Raw genomic sequence first — 13,408 nt, forward strand, 5'->3', positions numbered from 1 at the left:
AGCTGGCAAGAACTTGGTATGCTAATGCGTTAAATACCATTGTTTTGATCTGACAGAGTCTGACCCGTTGTTAACTCAATGAAAATATTTTAACTGAGCCAAAAGTTGTGAGTATACCTTTTACAGACATACCTCTTACTACCAAAAAAGAATAAGGCAATAATTTTGTCACAAATGCATTAACAGTAAATATAGTTCGATTCACCAACAACATGTAAACAACAAATTCACAATTTTATAAACTATAAATTTATCTTAATCTTACATGATTTCCAAATCTTACAGGATTAAACATGTGCGCACACATACATCTTTCACATAAAAGCATCAATATATTTAAAAAAGTAATGATTTACAAAAAAAAAAAAAAAAATGAACCTGTTATTGCATAAAAGATTCTTATAGGTATTATGCACAGACAGAGTATTTTTCAACCAAGAGAAAACATATTTTGTAAGTTTTATGCATTCACAATGAATTGGAAGGGCAATTTAGATGTACTGTGCAATTTGGAAATTTGCTTGGCTTTCTTTTAAGTCCATATTAGGTTATAGACTATATTATTAATATGCCAATTAACTAGTAATTTCATGATTTTTTCCCAATAATCATTTCCACCATTTTCAAAGCAGTTACTCCAGCATCAGCAGGTACCTATAAATGTAAAACAATACTCATTAGAATTATTCATATTGTATTTTTCTAAAAAAAAAAGGTAAAGCACATTTACAGAATTTGTACAGTCAAGTTTAGCCAGTATTTATATAGTCAAGAAAAATAAAGTGAAATATTGTGTCATTTGTGAAATAATTGCATCAAAAGGTCTTGTGCAAATTATTATAGAAGAGAGAGCCTAATGACCTGGTGAGTACAACAAACAATTGTACAGAGTAATAGAGTGAGCCAGTAAATCAGAATGTCTTATAACGGGAGATTTTAACCTCCCAGATATTGACTGGAACTTGTGGATTGGTCACTCGCACACTAGCAAGACTTTTGTGGATTTATTGTATCATCTTTTCTACAGCAGCATGTTAGAAAATATAGTCAAGAAAAATAAAGTGAAATATTGTGTCATTTTGTGAAATAATTGCATCAAAAGGTCTTGTGCAAATTATTATAGAAGAGAGAGCCTAATGACCTGGTGAGTACAACAAACAATTGTACAGAGTAATAGAGTGAGCCAGTAAATCAGAATGTCTTATAACGGGAGATTTTAACCTCCCAGATATTGATGGAACTTGTGGATTGGTCACTCGCACACTAGCAAGACTTTTGTGGATTTATTGTATCATCTTTTCTACAGCAGCATGTTCGAAGGGCAACCAGAGGGAGTAATACTCTTGATCTGATAATTTGTGCATTAAGAATTTACAGATAAAGTAACCGCTAGGTGGCAGTGATCAGTGTATCAATGTAAAAAGAAGTATTTTTGCTTTCATAAAGATAAGCACAGTAGTCTCAGACAGTATTTAAATTCTATACAGTGGGACCAAATGATGATGTTCCAAAAACAGCAAATTTTAACTTTGCTGCATCCTTTAATATAACTGGATAGGATCCATCCACTTGAGGTGCCTTTCTGATGTTTAACTTCAACAATTTCTCCTCCACTTGCTTTCAATTATTACAAAATCATTTAGCTCCCTATATTGCTAAAATCTGGATAGTCAATTAAAATATGTCTAATTGATAAAATTGTGTCACAGGACTCACACATAGGAGGATCATCAGCCCTCAGTAAATACGAATATGTCAAATGACTATGTCCCATGCGGGTCCGGACAAGAACAACTTCCTCCTTACGAATGCTGTGTAGACTAGACTGCCACGGTTCAATTACAGGCTTTATATGATATAATTTGTTCGTAGTCTGTCTATTCCACGAATCCTGCCATTGGGAGTATATCTTTTGGTATATTATTTGCCTGTAGTCGGTACAGGGGACTGACAGGCAGCAATTAATATTGGGAATTGATTTAGCTGCGGTGTCAGCCAAATCATTTGTCCTAATCCCAATGTGGCTGGGACTCCAGCAGAAGCAGATATTGTATTCACGTTCATGGAGAGAGTGAATCTTTTGCTGAATGAAAGACAGAATTAGGGTTATACCTCACAGTTATTAAAGCCTGTAACACGCTGAGAGAGTTGGAATATAAAATGAACCGTTGGTATTGGCATTTACTAATGTGATCCAAGGCTAACTCTATAGCGTGCAGCTCTGCAGCAAATATGCTGCATTCAGAGAGAATCTGCTCTGACGTAGTGGTGTCTGTAAAGACAGCAGCAGATCATACATATGATTCTGACTTCGAGCTGTCTGTGTAAACTGGCGCAAAGTCAGAATGTTCAGCTCGGTTTGCTGAATAAAGCTGCAGGTAGACAGATGATGGAATGTCCGACTTCCCCCAATTTTTAAGGGACAAGTCACATGCTGGAACATGAGCATGCCAGGGTGAAAGGGGCTGCTTTGGTGTTTGGGCAACCTTGTCTACCTTGATTTTAAGTTCTTTGAGTAGCTCTTGGAGACGAATACCAAAAGGACAATTGGCAGTCTTATGGGTGTTGTACAAATTTTCTCACCATGGCTCAAAAACGAATGGCCACGTAGGATGGTCTGGCAGGGATTTCAGTTTTAAAGCATACTTTAGAGACAACTGCTCACATCGAAGCGATAATGGTGGTTCGTTTGCTTCGACGTATAAGCTCTGGACAGGAGATGTTCGATATGCTCCAATAGCAATATGGAGAATCTGATGATGGACAGAATCCAGCCATCGAAGTACACTGTCTCTGGCCGAATTGCATACCAGGGACCCGTAATCTAGTCTGGATCATACAAATGCATGGTAAATGCATAGTAGGGTGCATCTTTCTGCACCCCAAAATGTAGAAGAGAGAGAAAGAGAGCAGAGATTATTCAAGCCTCTTGTGCACTTTGTATGGAGTTGATGGATGTGATCCAGAAAGGTCAGCTTTTGATCAAATACAAGTCCTAAGAATTTTGTGTCTGCCGCTACTGGAATAGCATTTTGTCCAAGCCATAATTCAGGTTCAGGATGAAGATTACGCTTACGACAAAAGTGTATGCAAATGGTCTTCTGCAGCGAGAACCTGAATCCATTAGAGAGTGCCCAGGAATTTAGGCAATCAATGGCTTTTTGCAGTTGTCTTTCAATAACCCTCATGTTGCATGACTGACAAAATATGCTAAAGTCATCAACATAGAGGGCACTGTTTATTGTTGGAGGAAGTTGTTCTGTGATGGAATTTACTTTGATGGCGAAAAGCATGCTTAATACTGATCCTTGTGGTACTCCCTCCTCTTGGCAGAAGGGACGAGAGAGTGAGGATCCCACACGAACTTGGAAAGATCGATTGGCTAAAAAGTTTTTAATAAAAATGGGGAGATGCCCTCTAAGACCAAGGCCATGCAAATCTTTTAAGATGCCAAATCTCCAAGTTGTGTCATACGCTTTCTTCATGTCAAAGAATACAGACACCAAATGTTCTCGTTTTAGGAAAGCATCCCGGTGGATGTTTCCAATCTAATAAGATGGTCCAGAGTGGACCGGTCCCTTTGGAAGCTGCACTGGATGTTGGAGAGGTCATTTGATACCATATTAAACGAAAATTAATCATTCTCTCTCTCTCTCTCTCTCTCTCTCTAGGGTTTTGCACAGACAGCTAGTCAGAGCAATAGGACGATAATTAGTAGAGACTTTAGGATCCTTTTCTGGCTTAGCAAAGGTAAGAATGATTGCCTTGTGCCAGGAATCCAGAAACTGCTCTTCAATAAAGATTCTGTTATAGAGAAGGAGCAGGCAATCCATAGATTTTGTTGAAAGATGCTTAATCATTTCGTAATGGATGCCATCTGGTCCAACAGCACTTGCCTTGGAAAGAATGAGAGCTCTTCTCAGTTCCTGCATAGCAAATGGCCCATTGTAGGAATAAAGGCTCTTAGACTTAAAATTAAGTGCCTGTTTTTCAATTTTGTTTCAGGACCAGGAACTCTGGGGAATACGAAGATGTCAGAGATGTTAGAGAATGTTTCCCCAAGAGAATTGGCTATTGCAGTTGGTTCTGCAACTGCAATAGCCAATATAATCTAGGATTGAAGAAGTGTGGGAGGTATATTTTCCCTTCATTTTCCAGATTTTAACCCAGACCAAGTCAGTACTAGTGGACTGAGTAACTGATGAAGTAAAACGGATCCACAATTCCTTTTGACTCTGAAGGCAGATGTAGCATGCTTTGGCTTGTGCACGTTTAAAGGCTATAAGGTTGGTTGTTGTTGTTATTTGGTGTTTTTTTTTAGGAGCATTACCAACTAAGGCCATATTGCTCCGGGGATATGCGGTGGTCATCCCCTGACCTTTCTGCATCCTCCGTATTTGGTGGTCATGGGCTCGAACCCCAGTCTAATCAAGAAGCGTGTGCTACTCACTGCCACTCCTGGCCACCTGGCTACGGAGGCCCCATAAGGTTGGTTGTGATAGGATATAGTCGGAATATACCCCAGGCTTTGTTTTGAGCCTTTTTTTGCCGCTGTGTATTGTGAATTCCACGCTGTGTATTGTGGGAAATGGTGGAAACCGGGCAGATGTTTTTGGAACGGCATTCACAGCTGCTTGGACGATATTTTCTGTGATGTACGTGACTGCATCATTGATGAGCTTCTGACTGATGGCACTGAGGTCAAAATTTGCCTGATGTTGGAAGGCAGCATCCAGCAACAATGTTGTCCAGTCAGCCCGATCAGTCTCCCACCGTGGTAACCTGAAAGGAAGAGACGGTCTCCCACTGTGTAACGAGGCTATCACAGGGAAGTGATCACTTCCGTATGCATTTGCCTGCACTTCTCAAGTGAGTAGAGAAGGGGAGCAGATAGAGAGAGATCAATGGCAGAAAACGCATGGATAGGCATGTGGAAGAAGGTGTTTGTGTTCCCACATTTAGAAGGGAAAGGTCATGGTCATTGAGCATATGCTCTATGACTCCTCCCCTTCCATTGTTTCTAGCACTACCCCCACAGGGTAGTATGTCCATTAAAATCCACAAGAAGTAAGAAAGGGGGAGGCAACTGCGTTACAAGATCATCAAGGTCTTCCTGGGAGATGTCAGTCCCAGGTAACAAATATATAGAGCAGACAGTGAATAAAAATCCCACCGTAAGGTGGGATTTGTTAATTGTCTGACAACACCTGCAGTTTCCGCCATCTCCGCATTGTATTCTTTGCACACGTGACACAGAACTATGTGAAGGTCAGAGATTTAAAGGTGTATGGGGAGGGGAATGTTGTGTACCGTTGTATCTCTGACCATTTAGCCGTTGGGTCCCTAGGAGACTCAATGTTGTCCATGCTTTACCTCAGGGAGGCAGGTCAGGCACTCAGTAGATTTTTAATAGTACGTTGGCAGGCCCTACCACCTAGTTTCCTAAGATTTCAGTAGCTACAGCCTATATATATATATATATATATATATATACACTAGACTCCCGCTAGTCCGAACTAATTGGGACCGAGCCCTGTTCGGATTAGCCGAATAACTGCAATAATGCAGAAGCAAGCAGTAAAACAGGTCTGGTTTATTAAGGAATGAATGTATAGTAAGCCTACTAACGTTTGTACGCGAGCGTAACACACTGGAAGCAAACCCCCCCCCCCCAACGCTATGACTAATTGCACGTGACATTGTGCATTAAACGTGAATGTTTATATCTTTGCTCTATATTACATTTTATAGTTTAGTTTAGTTCAGTCTGCTGCCACAATGGCCACGAAACGGAAACACACAACGTGTACGTTGAAAGATAAGCTGGAAGTTTTGAAAAGGCTGGACAAGGGGGAAAGTGCAACGAAATTAGCAATAGAGTTTGGAGTGGGCAAGGCCACAGTAACTGACTGGAAAGAAAACCGCGCAAAGATCGAGCAGTTTTGTACCTCTACTTCAAAAAATCAGTTGAAAATCGACAAACAGTAAGGCCCTCAACGTTTGACAAGCTTGATGAAGCCTTATTCACGTGGTTCACTCAGGAAAGAGGAAGGGGAACACCCCTAAGTGAACCTCTTGTTAGAGAAAAGGCCATTCATCTCAACAAACTAATGAATGGTGATGAATCATTTAGTGCAAGTACCGGTTGGTTTGATCGCTGGAAGAAGCGCCATGGGATTCGCCACCTAACGATCACCGGGGAGCAATTATCAGCTGATCATGCTGCAGCAGAGAAATATTTGGGTGAGTTCGCTGATTTGATATCACATTATTCACCTCAGCAGATATATAACGCTGATGAGACAAGTTTAAATTTTAAGGCTTTGCCCACAAAAAGTCTAGCATCTCAACAAGAAATGCGTGCCCCAGGTTTTAAAATGAATAAGGAGCGAGTGACATTGATAGCTTGTAGTAATGCTTCAGGAAATCACAAGCTACCTTTGATGATGATCAGTAAATCAGCGAAGCCGAGAGCTTTTAAAAATATGAACATTAACAATCTTCCAGTTCATTATAAAAGTCAAAAAAAAGCTTGGATGAACAGACAGCTTTTCATTGAGTGGTTTCGTAATCAATTTGTCCCAGCAGTGAAACGTTTCAGCAATGAAAATGATTTGCCACCTCGTGCCATTCTCCTCATAGACAATGCGCCGTCCCACCCAGATGTTTCCGAGTTGACATTAGGGGATATAAAGGCAGCTTTTTTACAGGCTAATGTAACACCGTTATTACAGCCCATGGACCAGGGGGTGTTACAGTCTATCAAGCTTGCATACAGAAAGAAATATCTTAGGTCCTTGATAGAAGATAACACCAATTCACTTTCTTTACATGAGAAAATGAAACAAGTGAACTTAAAAGATGTTGTATATTGGGTTGCTGAATCGTGGGAGGGTGTAACCAAGCAGTCCATACAACGATCATGGAAGAAATTATGGCCCTCTCTCAGCTTTGTCAATAGCTCTGACGAAAACAATGACATAGAACAATTAATTCAGCTCATTCAGGAAATTCCAGGGTGCGAGGAAGCAATAGATTCTGATGTTAACGAGTGGATTGCAGTGGATGGAATAGGTCATGAAACCTGTCGGATGAGGACATCGTGGCAGCTGTCACCCAAGAAGACTCCAAGCAGAATGATGACGGGAGTGATGAAGAGCCCGGTGTTTCTGCGGAATAACTTGTGTCGCACACAGACGCGACAGCGGCCCTTGACCTCGCTTTACGCTACTTAGAACAACATCCCAGCGCTACACCGGCAGACTACATGTTTATGAAGCAGTGGCGAAACATAGCATCATCTATCCGATTTTCATCGTTACGTCAAAAGAAACTAACAGAGTTTGTTACTTCTGAAAAATTACTTTTGTTCCTGTTTTGGTGTGTAAGTATAGATCTGTAATTTTAATAGGCCATGTCAAACACTGATTTATTAATTTTGTATTAGTACAATAATACAATAAAATACAATTGTTTTGTGGAATTCTAAATGTTTTTGTACCATTAATGCCATTTAAATTTAACTTGAAAATACAAAAAACGTATATTTTGCGAACTAAAAAATTCCCTCTCCGCCGACCGAAATGTGTTCGGATTAGCGGGAGTCCACTGTGTGTATGTGTAGGTATATATATATATATATATAACAATTTAACACTAGTATATTTGGTATATATATATATATATATATATATATATATATATATAAAAATTAAGAGCTGGAAATTAAGTTACGGCCGAACTGGAGTTTAAAGTTAGGGTAGAGTTAACGGGAGTTAACTCTACCCTAACTCTAACTCTAACTCTTTAAGTTAACTCTAACTTAAATTTAGATGCCAAGTTAAGTTTAATTTATATTAAGCGTAAGCGCGATGTATGGGAGAGCTGGAGTGGGGAAAAACACTGAAGGCTTGGGGGGGGAACAGACAGAAGTAGGGGATGATAGGGAAGGCGACCCAAGAAATATCAGTGGGGATAAGTCCCACTGGGGGTAAGAAGGGGTCGGAGAAGGAAGGAGAATGAAGGTACCACGCAGCACAGCTGCATGATGTCAGGTAGAGGAGGGAGAATATGGAATATGGAAATATAGCAAGAAGCAAGGCCTCTGTTTCTGATAGGAAATATACGTAGCAAGAGATAAAGTAGGCTGATGTATATTTCATCAACAGAAACCAACAAGGAAAGGAATGAAAACCACAGCAAAACTAAAGTAAAAAATAAAAATTACAAATTAGGATAAGATTAAATAAAAAGAAATAAAATAGCAAGCTACCCAAGAGGATTTTAAAAACAAAAGTGATGGCTAAAGGCAAACTTCCGCACATCTAACCTACAACTGTCTTTCCTCAATTTGAATTTATGCCCTCTCAGGTGATTATTCTGAGCAAGAGGAAGAATCCCATCAGCATTGAGCATGCTCAAACTATTCAAGGCTTTATACACCTCAATCAGATCACCTCGCAGGTGCCTAGTCTCTAGACACCGTAATTTGCAAAATTTAAGCCTTTCTTCGTAAGAGCAACTCTTTGTTCCCCTTTCTGTACTCGTTCCAACAGATCTACATCCTTCTTAAAATGAGGCCTCCAGACCTGTATACAGTACTTAAGGTGTGGCCTGACCATTGCTTTATACAAGGGCATAATCACCTCCTTATCACTGCTAGAAAAATTCCTGTATATTATTGACAAGACACCATGAGTTACTCTTGCAGACTGTCTGTACTGCTCAGAATACTTCATATCTGCCTGCACAATTACCCCAGGTCCTTTTCATTCTAGTTTTTGCAAACCAGGGGAGAATGCAGTGATAGTGTTTGTGTTATTAGTATATATAAAGTAATGTAAGTTATTACATTACTTTATATTGACAAAGGCAGACAACTATTCTTTTGGCCATTCATATTTGCTCTTTCACTCATTCCTATTCACCATAACACTCATTCACTCACTCTCTTTCCCTCATGCTCGGTCACTCTCTTTCACCAAAATTGACATTTATTCCCTTTTACCACAATTCCTAATTCACTCTTTCACTTAGTGCCCAGCCCATTCACTCTCCTCTTTCATTCTACATTGCATCCCCTTGCTACTAGCTTACTATTATTTTTCAGTTAATCTGCTTCCCTGGCTGCCTGTACATCTCCACCCCTCACATGGTTATTTGATGTGGGGCCTCGGGTCAGTCCAGTTTTGCCATGTCACGTTTCTGTCATGGCACAGAGCACTGCTATCCTGACAGTTTTTAAGTCCTTGTCTGGGTGTGGTGGGAGAAGTGGGCAGTTTTAACTATTGATTATTGTTTAATTGCTGGGGGGCTGAATTGCCCTTCTCTGGATAGTTCTGCTCATTTTGAATACTTTCTGTGTAAAGGCTTTATAATTTTCCTTTTCTGTGATGAATATATGTTGTTCTCCCCTGGGAAGGGGTCAATCTGTGTTATTAGCTGTGTTCTGGGGATGTCATAAATTATACATTCATACAGAATGTGTGCTCAGTCTTCACTCTTACCACAATGCAGTTTGGGTCATCAGTCAACTCCAAGGAGGTTAGTTTTGCCTTTAGGGAGCAGTGACCTGTCAATACAAATGTTGTAAAAAGTCCAGGGGCATACCACTTAGGTGGCTTCGGGCTAATAATTGCCACCCACGGCAAAAACCTTTTGGTAACCAGACCTCTGGTTTCCTGATCCCAATTTGTTTGCATAGCTCATGGAGCTTTGTGGCTGTTCTTTTTCTTTCAGCCTTGATGGTGTTGACTGTGTCAAGGGCTATCCCCAGAACATCTGTGGGTATGCCCTTTTAAGTCTATAATACAAGCCTCTTTTGGCTACTTCCAAGTAAAGTGGGAGAGCTCCGGCCAGCACCTGTAGCGCAGGTGTGCTAACATGCTCTGGTAATAGTGAGAAGTATTGTCCTTTGTATTGATTCTAATTTATTTGTTTCTTACTAGGGCCAAGCAGGTAAACCATGCACCAGCTCCATAGATGATAACATGGAGGAACATTGCATGTTATATGATTGCCAGGGTCTTGGGTCTTTCTTCTGAGCCTCCAGTCTGCTCGACTGATCATGGCAATCACACCTGCATAATTTCTCACTTTTTTCGCCAAGTAGGTCAAATGAGGGTAAAAAGTTAATTTTGAATTGAAAACTACTCCAAGATATTTTAATTCTGTTACCATTTTTATAGTGGTTGTGTTAATTTTGATTTGTGGGCGTGTTATGTCGAAATTGCCTTTTAGAAGTACAGTGGATTCTGGTTATTTGGGCCACCAGTTAATCGGGGCAGCTGTTTATTTGGGGCAAATCTTAAAAAACAGAAACCAATCGAGAAAATAGCCAGGGTTTACTTCGCTTAATTGGGACAGCATGCCGTTTAATCGGGGCAGGAGACTGCAGCACTGAAGATTACTCTATGATTGTCTCCGACAGTACCACATGGTTCGGATGAAATTCTGTAGGTTACAACCATAAAACAATAAAAACAATTAGCAGTCACCTGTTTATTGGGCTTTTCTGTTAGCGAAATCTATCATAAATAGACAGTAAACTTGATCTTACTGAATTTGCGATAACACCGACAGCTGGAATTCTGCAGGTTATTATGGTGAAATGTGTTTACACTTCCATGAAATCTTCAATCATATAAAAAAATTAATTTTCAGATCTTCTCTTCATTCCTATTTTTAAAGCTTTGTAACTCATTACTCCGTTCTCACTTGCGCATATTGTGTTACTTGCAATTTGTGTGTGCCATGTTTTTGTTATTGATTTTTGTTATAGTGTTATTAATTTAATGCTATTTCTGCTAATTTTTTGATAATCTCAGCCTCTAAGAGGTCAAAACCTGGGAATTTATTGTTTTTGGTTTGGACAGTGCTATTTCTAGGTCTTGTATAGTAAACAGAGGTTCAAGATTGGCATTGTTATATTCAGTTTACTTTTATGTCTAGCTGGGTGGGGGAATGATCCCGAGGTTGTGTGAATAATACTGTCTAGGATGATATTTACAGAATTTGCCCAACACAGAGTGAAGGTTGCAGTGAGACTCCAGAAGGTAGAGGCTCCCGAAATTGGCAAAGATTAGAGTAATTTCTGGCAAACAGTAGACTAACAGTCATAAACCAACCAGGCAATTTACCGACTTTCAGTAGTACTACGTGGGAGTCCACAGTGGACATTACCCTGGCCACCCACTGTTTACATATCCGAGCAATAAGGTGCAGGGATGTGGAAGCACATATGCTCTGAGTGGACTGTGGCACAAGCCCACATGATGGAAAATAGAGTTAATGTTGTGTACATTGTCAAAATAATTAATGTAAATTCCTCTGAACTAGTGATCATGCTAGAGCAGTGGTTTTCAACCGGGGTGCCGTAACAACATTCCAGGGGTGCCACGTAATTTGGGTTTAAGTTACTTAAACTTATTATTATTTTTTAATTTATATGTTTATTTCATTATAAAAAATGTACAGTTTCTTTTTAATTTTGTGGTGATCTATAATTGATGTTTACTTAGTACCTTTATATAAAGAATAAAATTATATACTGTATATATATATAATTTGTATTATGAAATGTAATTTTCATAATTATATTATTGTAATAACTATCATATAACATATATATATATATATATATATATATAGAGAGAGAGAGAGAGAGAGAGAAATCGGATCTAATGGGCAGAAAATTGAGTAGGGGTGCCGCAAAATAAAATAAATTATTTAGGGGTGCCATTATTAAAAAAAGGTTGAACCACTGTGCTAGAGTATAAACAAGATTATTTTATTTTATTTTTTTTTAAAGCAATAACATGAAACCAAATATTTGCATAAAATGGCAGCTACTTCTGTGGAAAGCAACATACATAATTTCAAATTTTGCATGCTGGGAGGGGACACCAAATTTGAAAAATTCAGAACTAATATTGGAAGTAATTTTTTTTAATAATACACATAAGAGCAGTTTGAAATTTCACACTTTCACAGCCCTTTTTTTGCAATTTTCAGCAGAATTAATATTTTTTTTATTTTTGTTTCTTTGAAAATAAAAGATATAAAACACTTAATTTATTTTTAAAATTTTAATACTGTTTTAAAATTTGAAAGGTTTCCAAAATAAGCACTACACTCCATTGAGAAAAGATGAATTATTGATACTGTTGAAAGCAGAAAAAAAAAAAAAGCCCCAACACATCAGGTTTTTTTTTTTTTAATCGAGACATCACCATTTAGCTTTTACACATTAGGTTACCCAACTTTTGCTGTGGATTTCTGTTTAGATAATCTATTGATATCAACTAATTTGACAGCTTTAAGAATGATACTGTTAGAGACTTTGCTGCTTCCGAAATGCTGAATTAAAGTTTTTTCATAACAATGGACCTGCCGTCTAGACTTGGCTGACAGTCATATTTCCAAAGCTTTATCAGAAAGCCATCCAAACTTAGTTATTTTTCTAACCTGGCTAAATATTCTCCCATACTCACAGTTGTATGAGAAACTGTTAAAATGCCAATCTTGCTTGTGCATTTTGTCTGGATGCTTCATCAACTGCTTCTTTGCTCTGATTTGATCGACAGTAAGGGGTATTGGAAACTTGTCCACATGCAACTTAAAATTTGAAAATGATCCACTGTCAACTGATTTGTGCTACTACTGCTGCACCTATAAAAACATTTTTCAATGGAAACGTATACACCACTGTAGTCACATGCAGCCATAATGTACTTGTTCACTGAGCTAAAGAACAGAATCTCCTCTTGTTTTAGACTCTCCACAACTATGACAGTAGAAATGCCTATGACTAAGTCAGAATACTAGTTCTTGTTTGGGAATTAACTTTCAAAAGGGAATGAAAGATTTGAAAACTGCTGGTAAAATAAATTTGCACATAACATTCTTCAGCATATTTAGGAGTAATGACCTCAGTACATGGACATGAGATAGACTGGATTGAATAGCTATGGTCAGATTTTCAAATGTTGGCATAACATTTAAAAGAAACAAGCATAATGCTTATTCAAGACAGAAGGGAAAGAAACATGAACAGAAGACTTTCTATATGAGTAAAGATAACACAACACACCTAGAATTATTTGCTTCCTTCTGGTAAAAGCAATCCTGTTTAGGATTGATTTTACCAGAATTTTGAAATTCAGCAGTTCTTTTTCTTGAGTTCATCAATTTGCCTTCTTTCAAGACTTTTGGATCATGAAATGGATTTGATTGGAAGTGGCACTCACTAGTAATTGCTTGCTATATTTTTCAATTTTGTAACTCTGAAAAGTGCTGATATTGCTTTTCACGAAACCTCCAACTTCTTTAAACAGAGACTTGTCAAAGATTGCCACTGTGTACATGCATGCTTCAAAATCTTTATTTCAATAAAAAATGGTGGGGTGGC

General features: G+C 38.6%; 1 protein-coding gene across 2 annotated transcripts in view; it reads right to left on the minus strand.

Moving 5' to 3' along the window:
* Positions 1–443: 443 nt before the first annotated feature.
* LOC150083123 (retinoid-inducible serine carboxypeptidase-like) overlaps positions 444–13,408 on the minus strand; it is a 316,995-nt gene continuing 304,030 nt past the window's right edge. The window contains exon 12 of one of the 2 annotated variants that reach the window (XM_090377053.1): positions 444–654. In XM_090377053.1, coding sequence (XP_090233179.1) covers positions 644–654 — 11 coding nt within the window. In that variant the 3' untranslated portion in view covers positions 444–643. The remainder of the gene's footprint in view (positions 655–13,408) is intronic. The other variant, XM_090377052.1, reaches the window with a different exon arrangement.

The sequence above is a fragment of the Mastigoproctus giganteus genome, chromosome 7, assembly GCF_048544385.1.
Source record: "Mastigoproctus giganteus isolate SK-2022 chromosome 7, ASM4854438v1, whole genome shotgun sequence".
NCBI classification, from domain to species: domain Eukaryota; kingdom Metazoa; phylum Arthropoda; class Arachnida; order Uropygi; family Thelyphonidae; genus Mastigoproctus; species Mastigoproctus giganteus.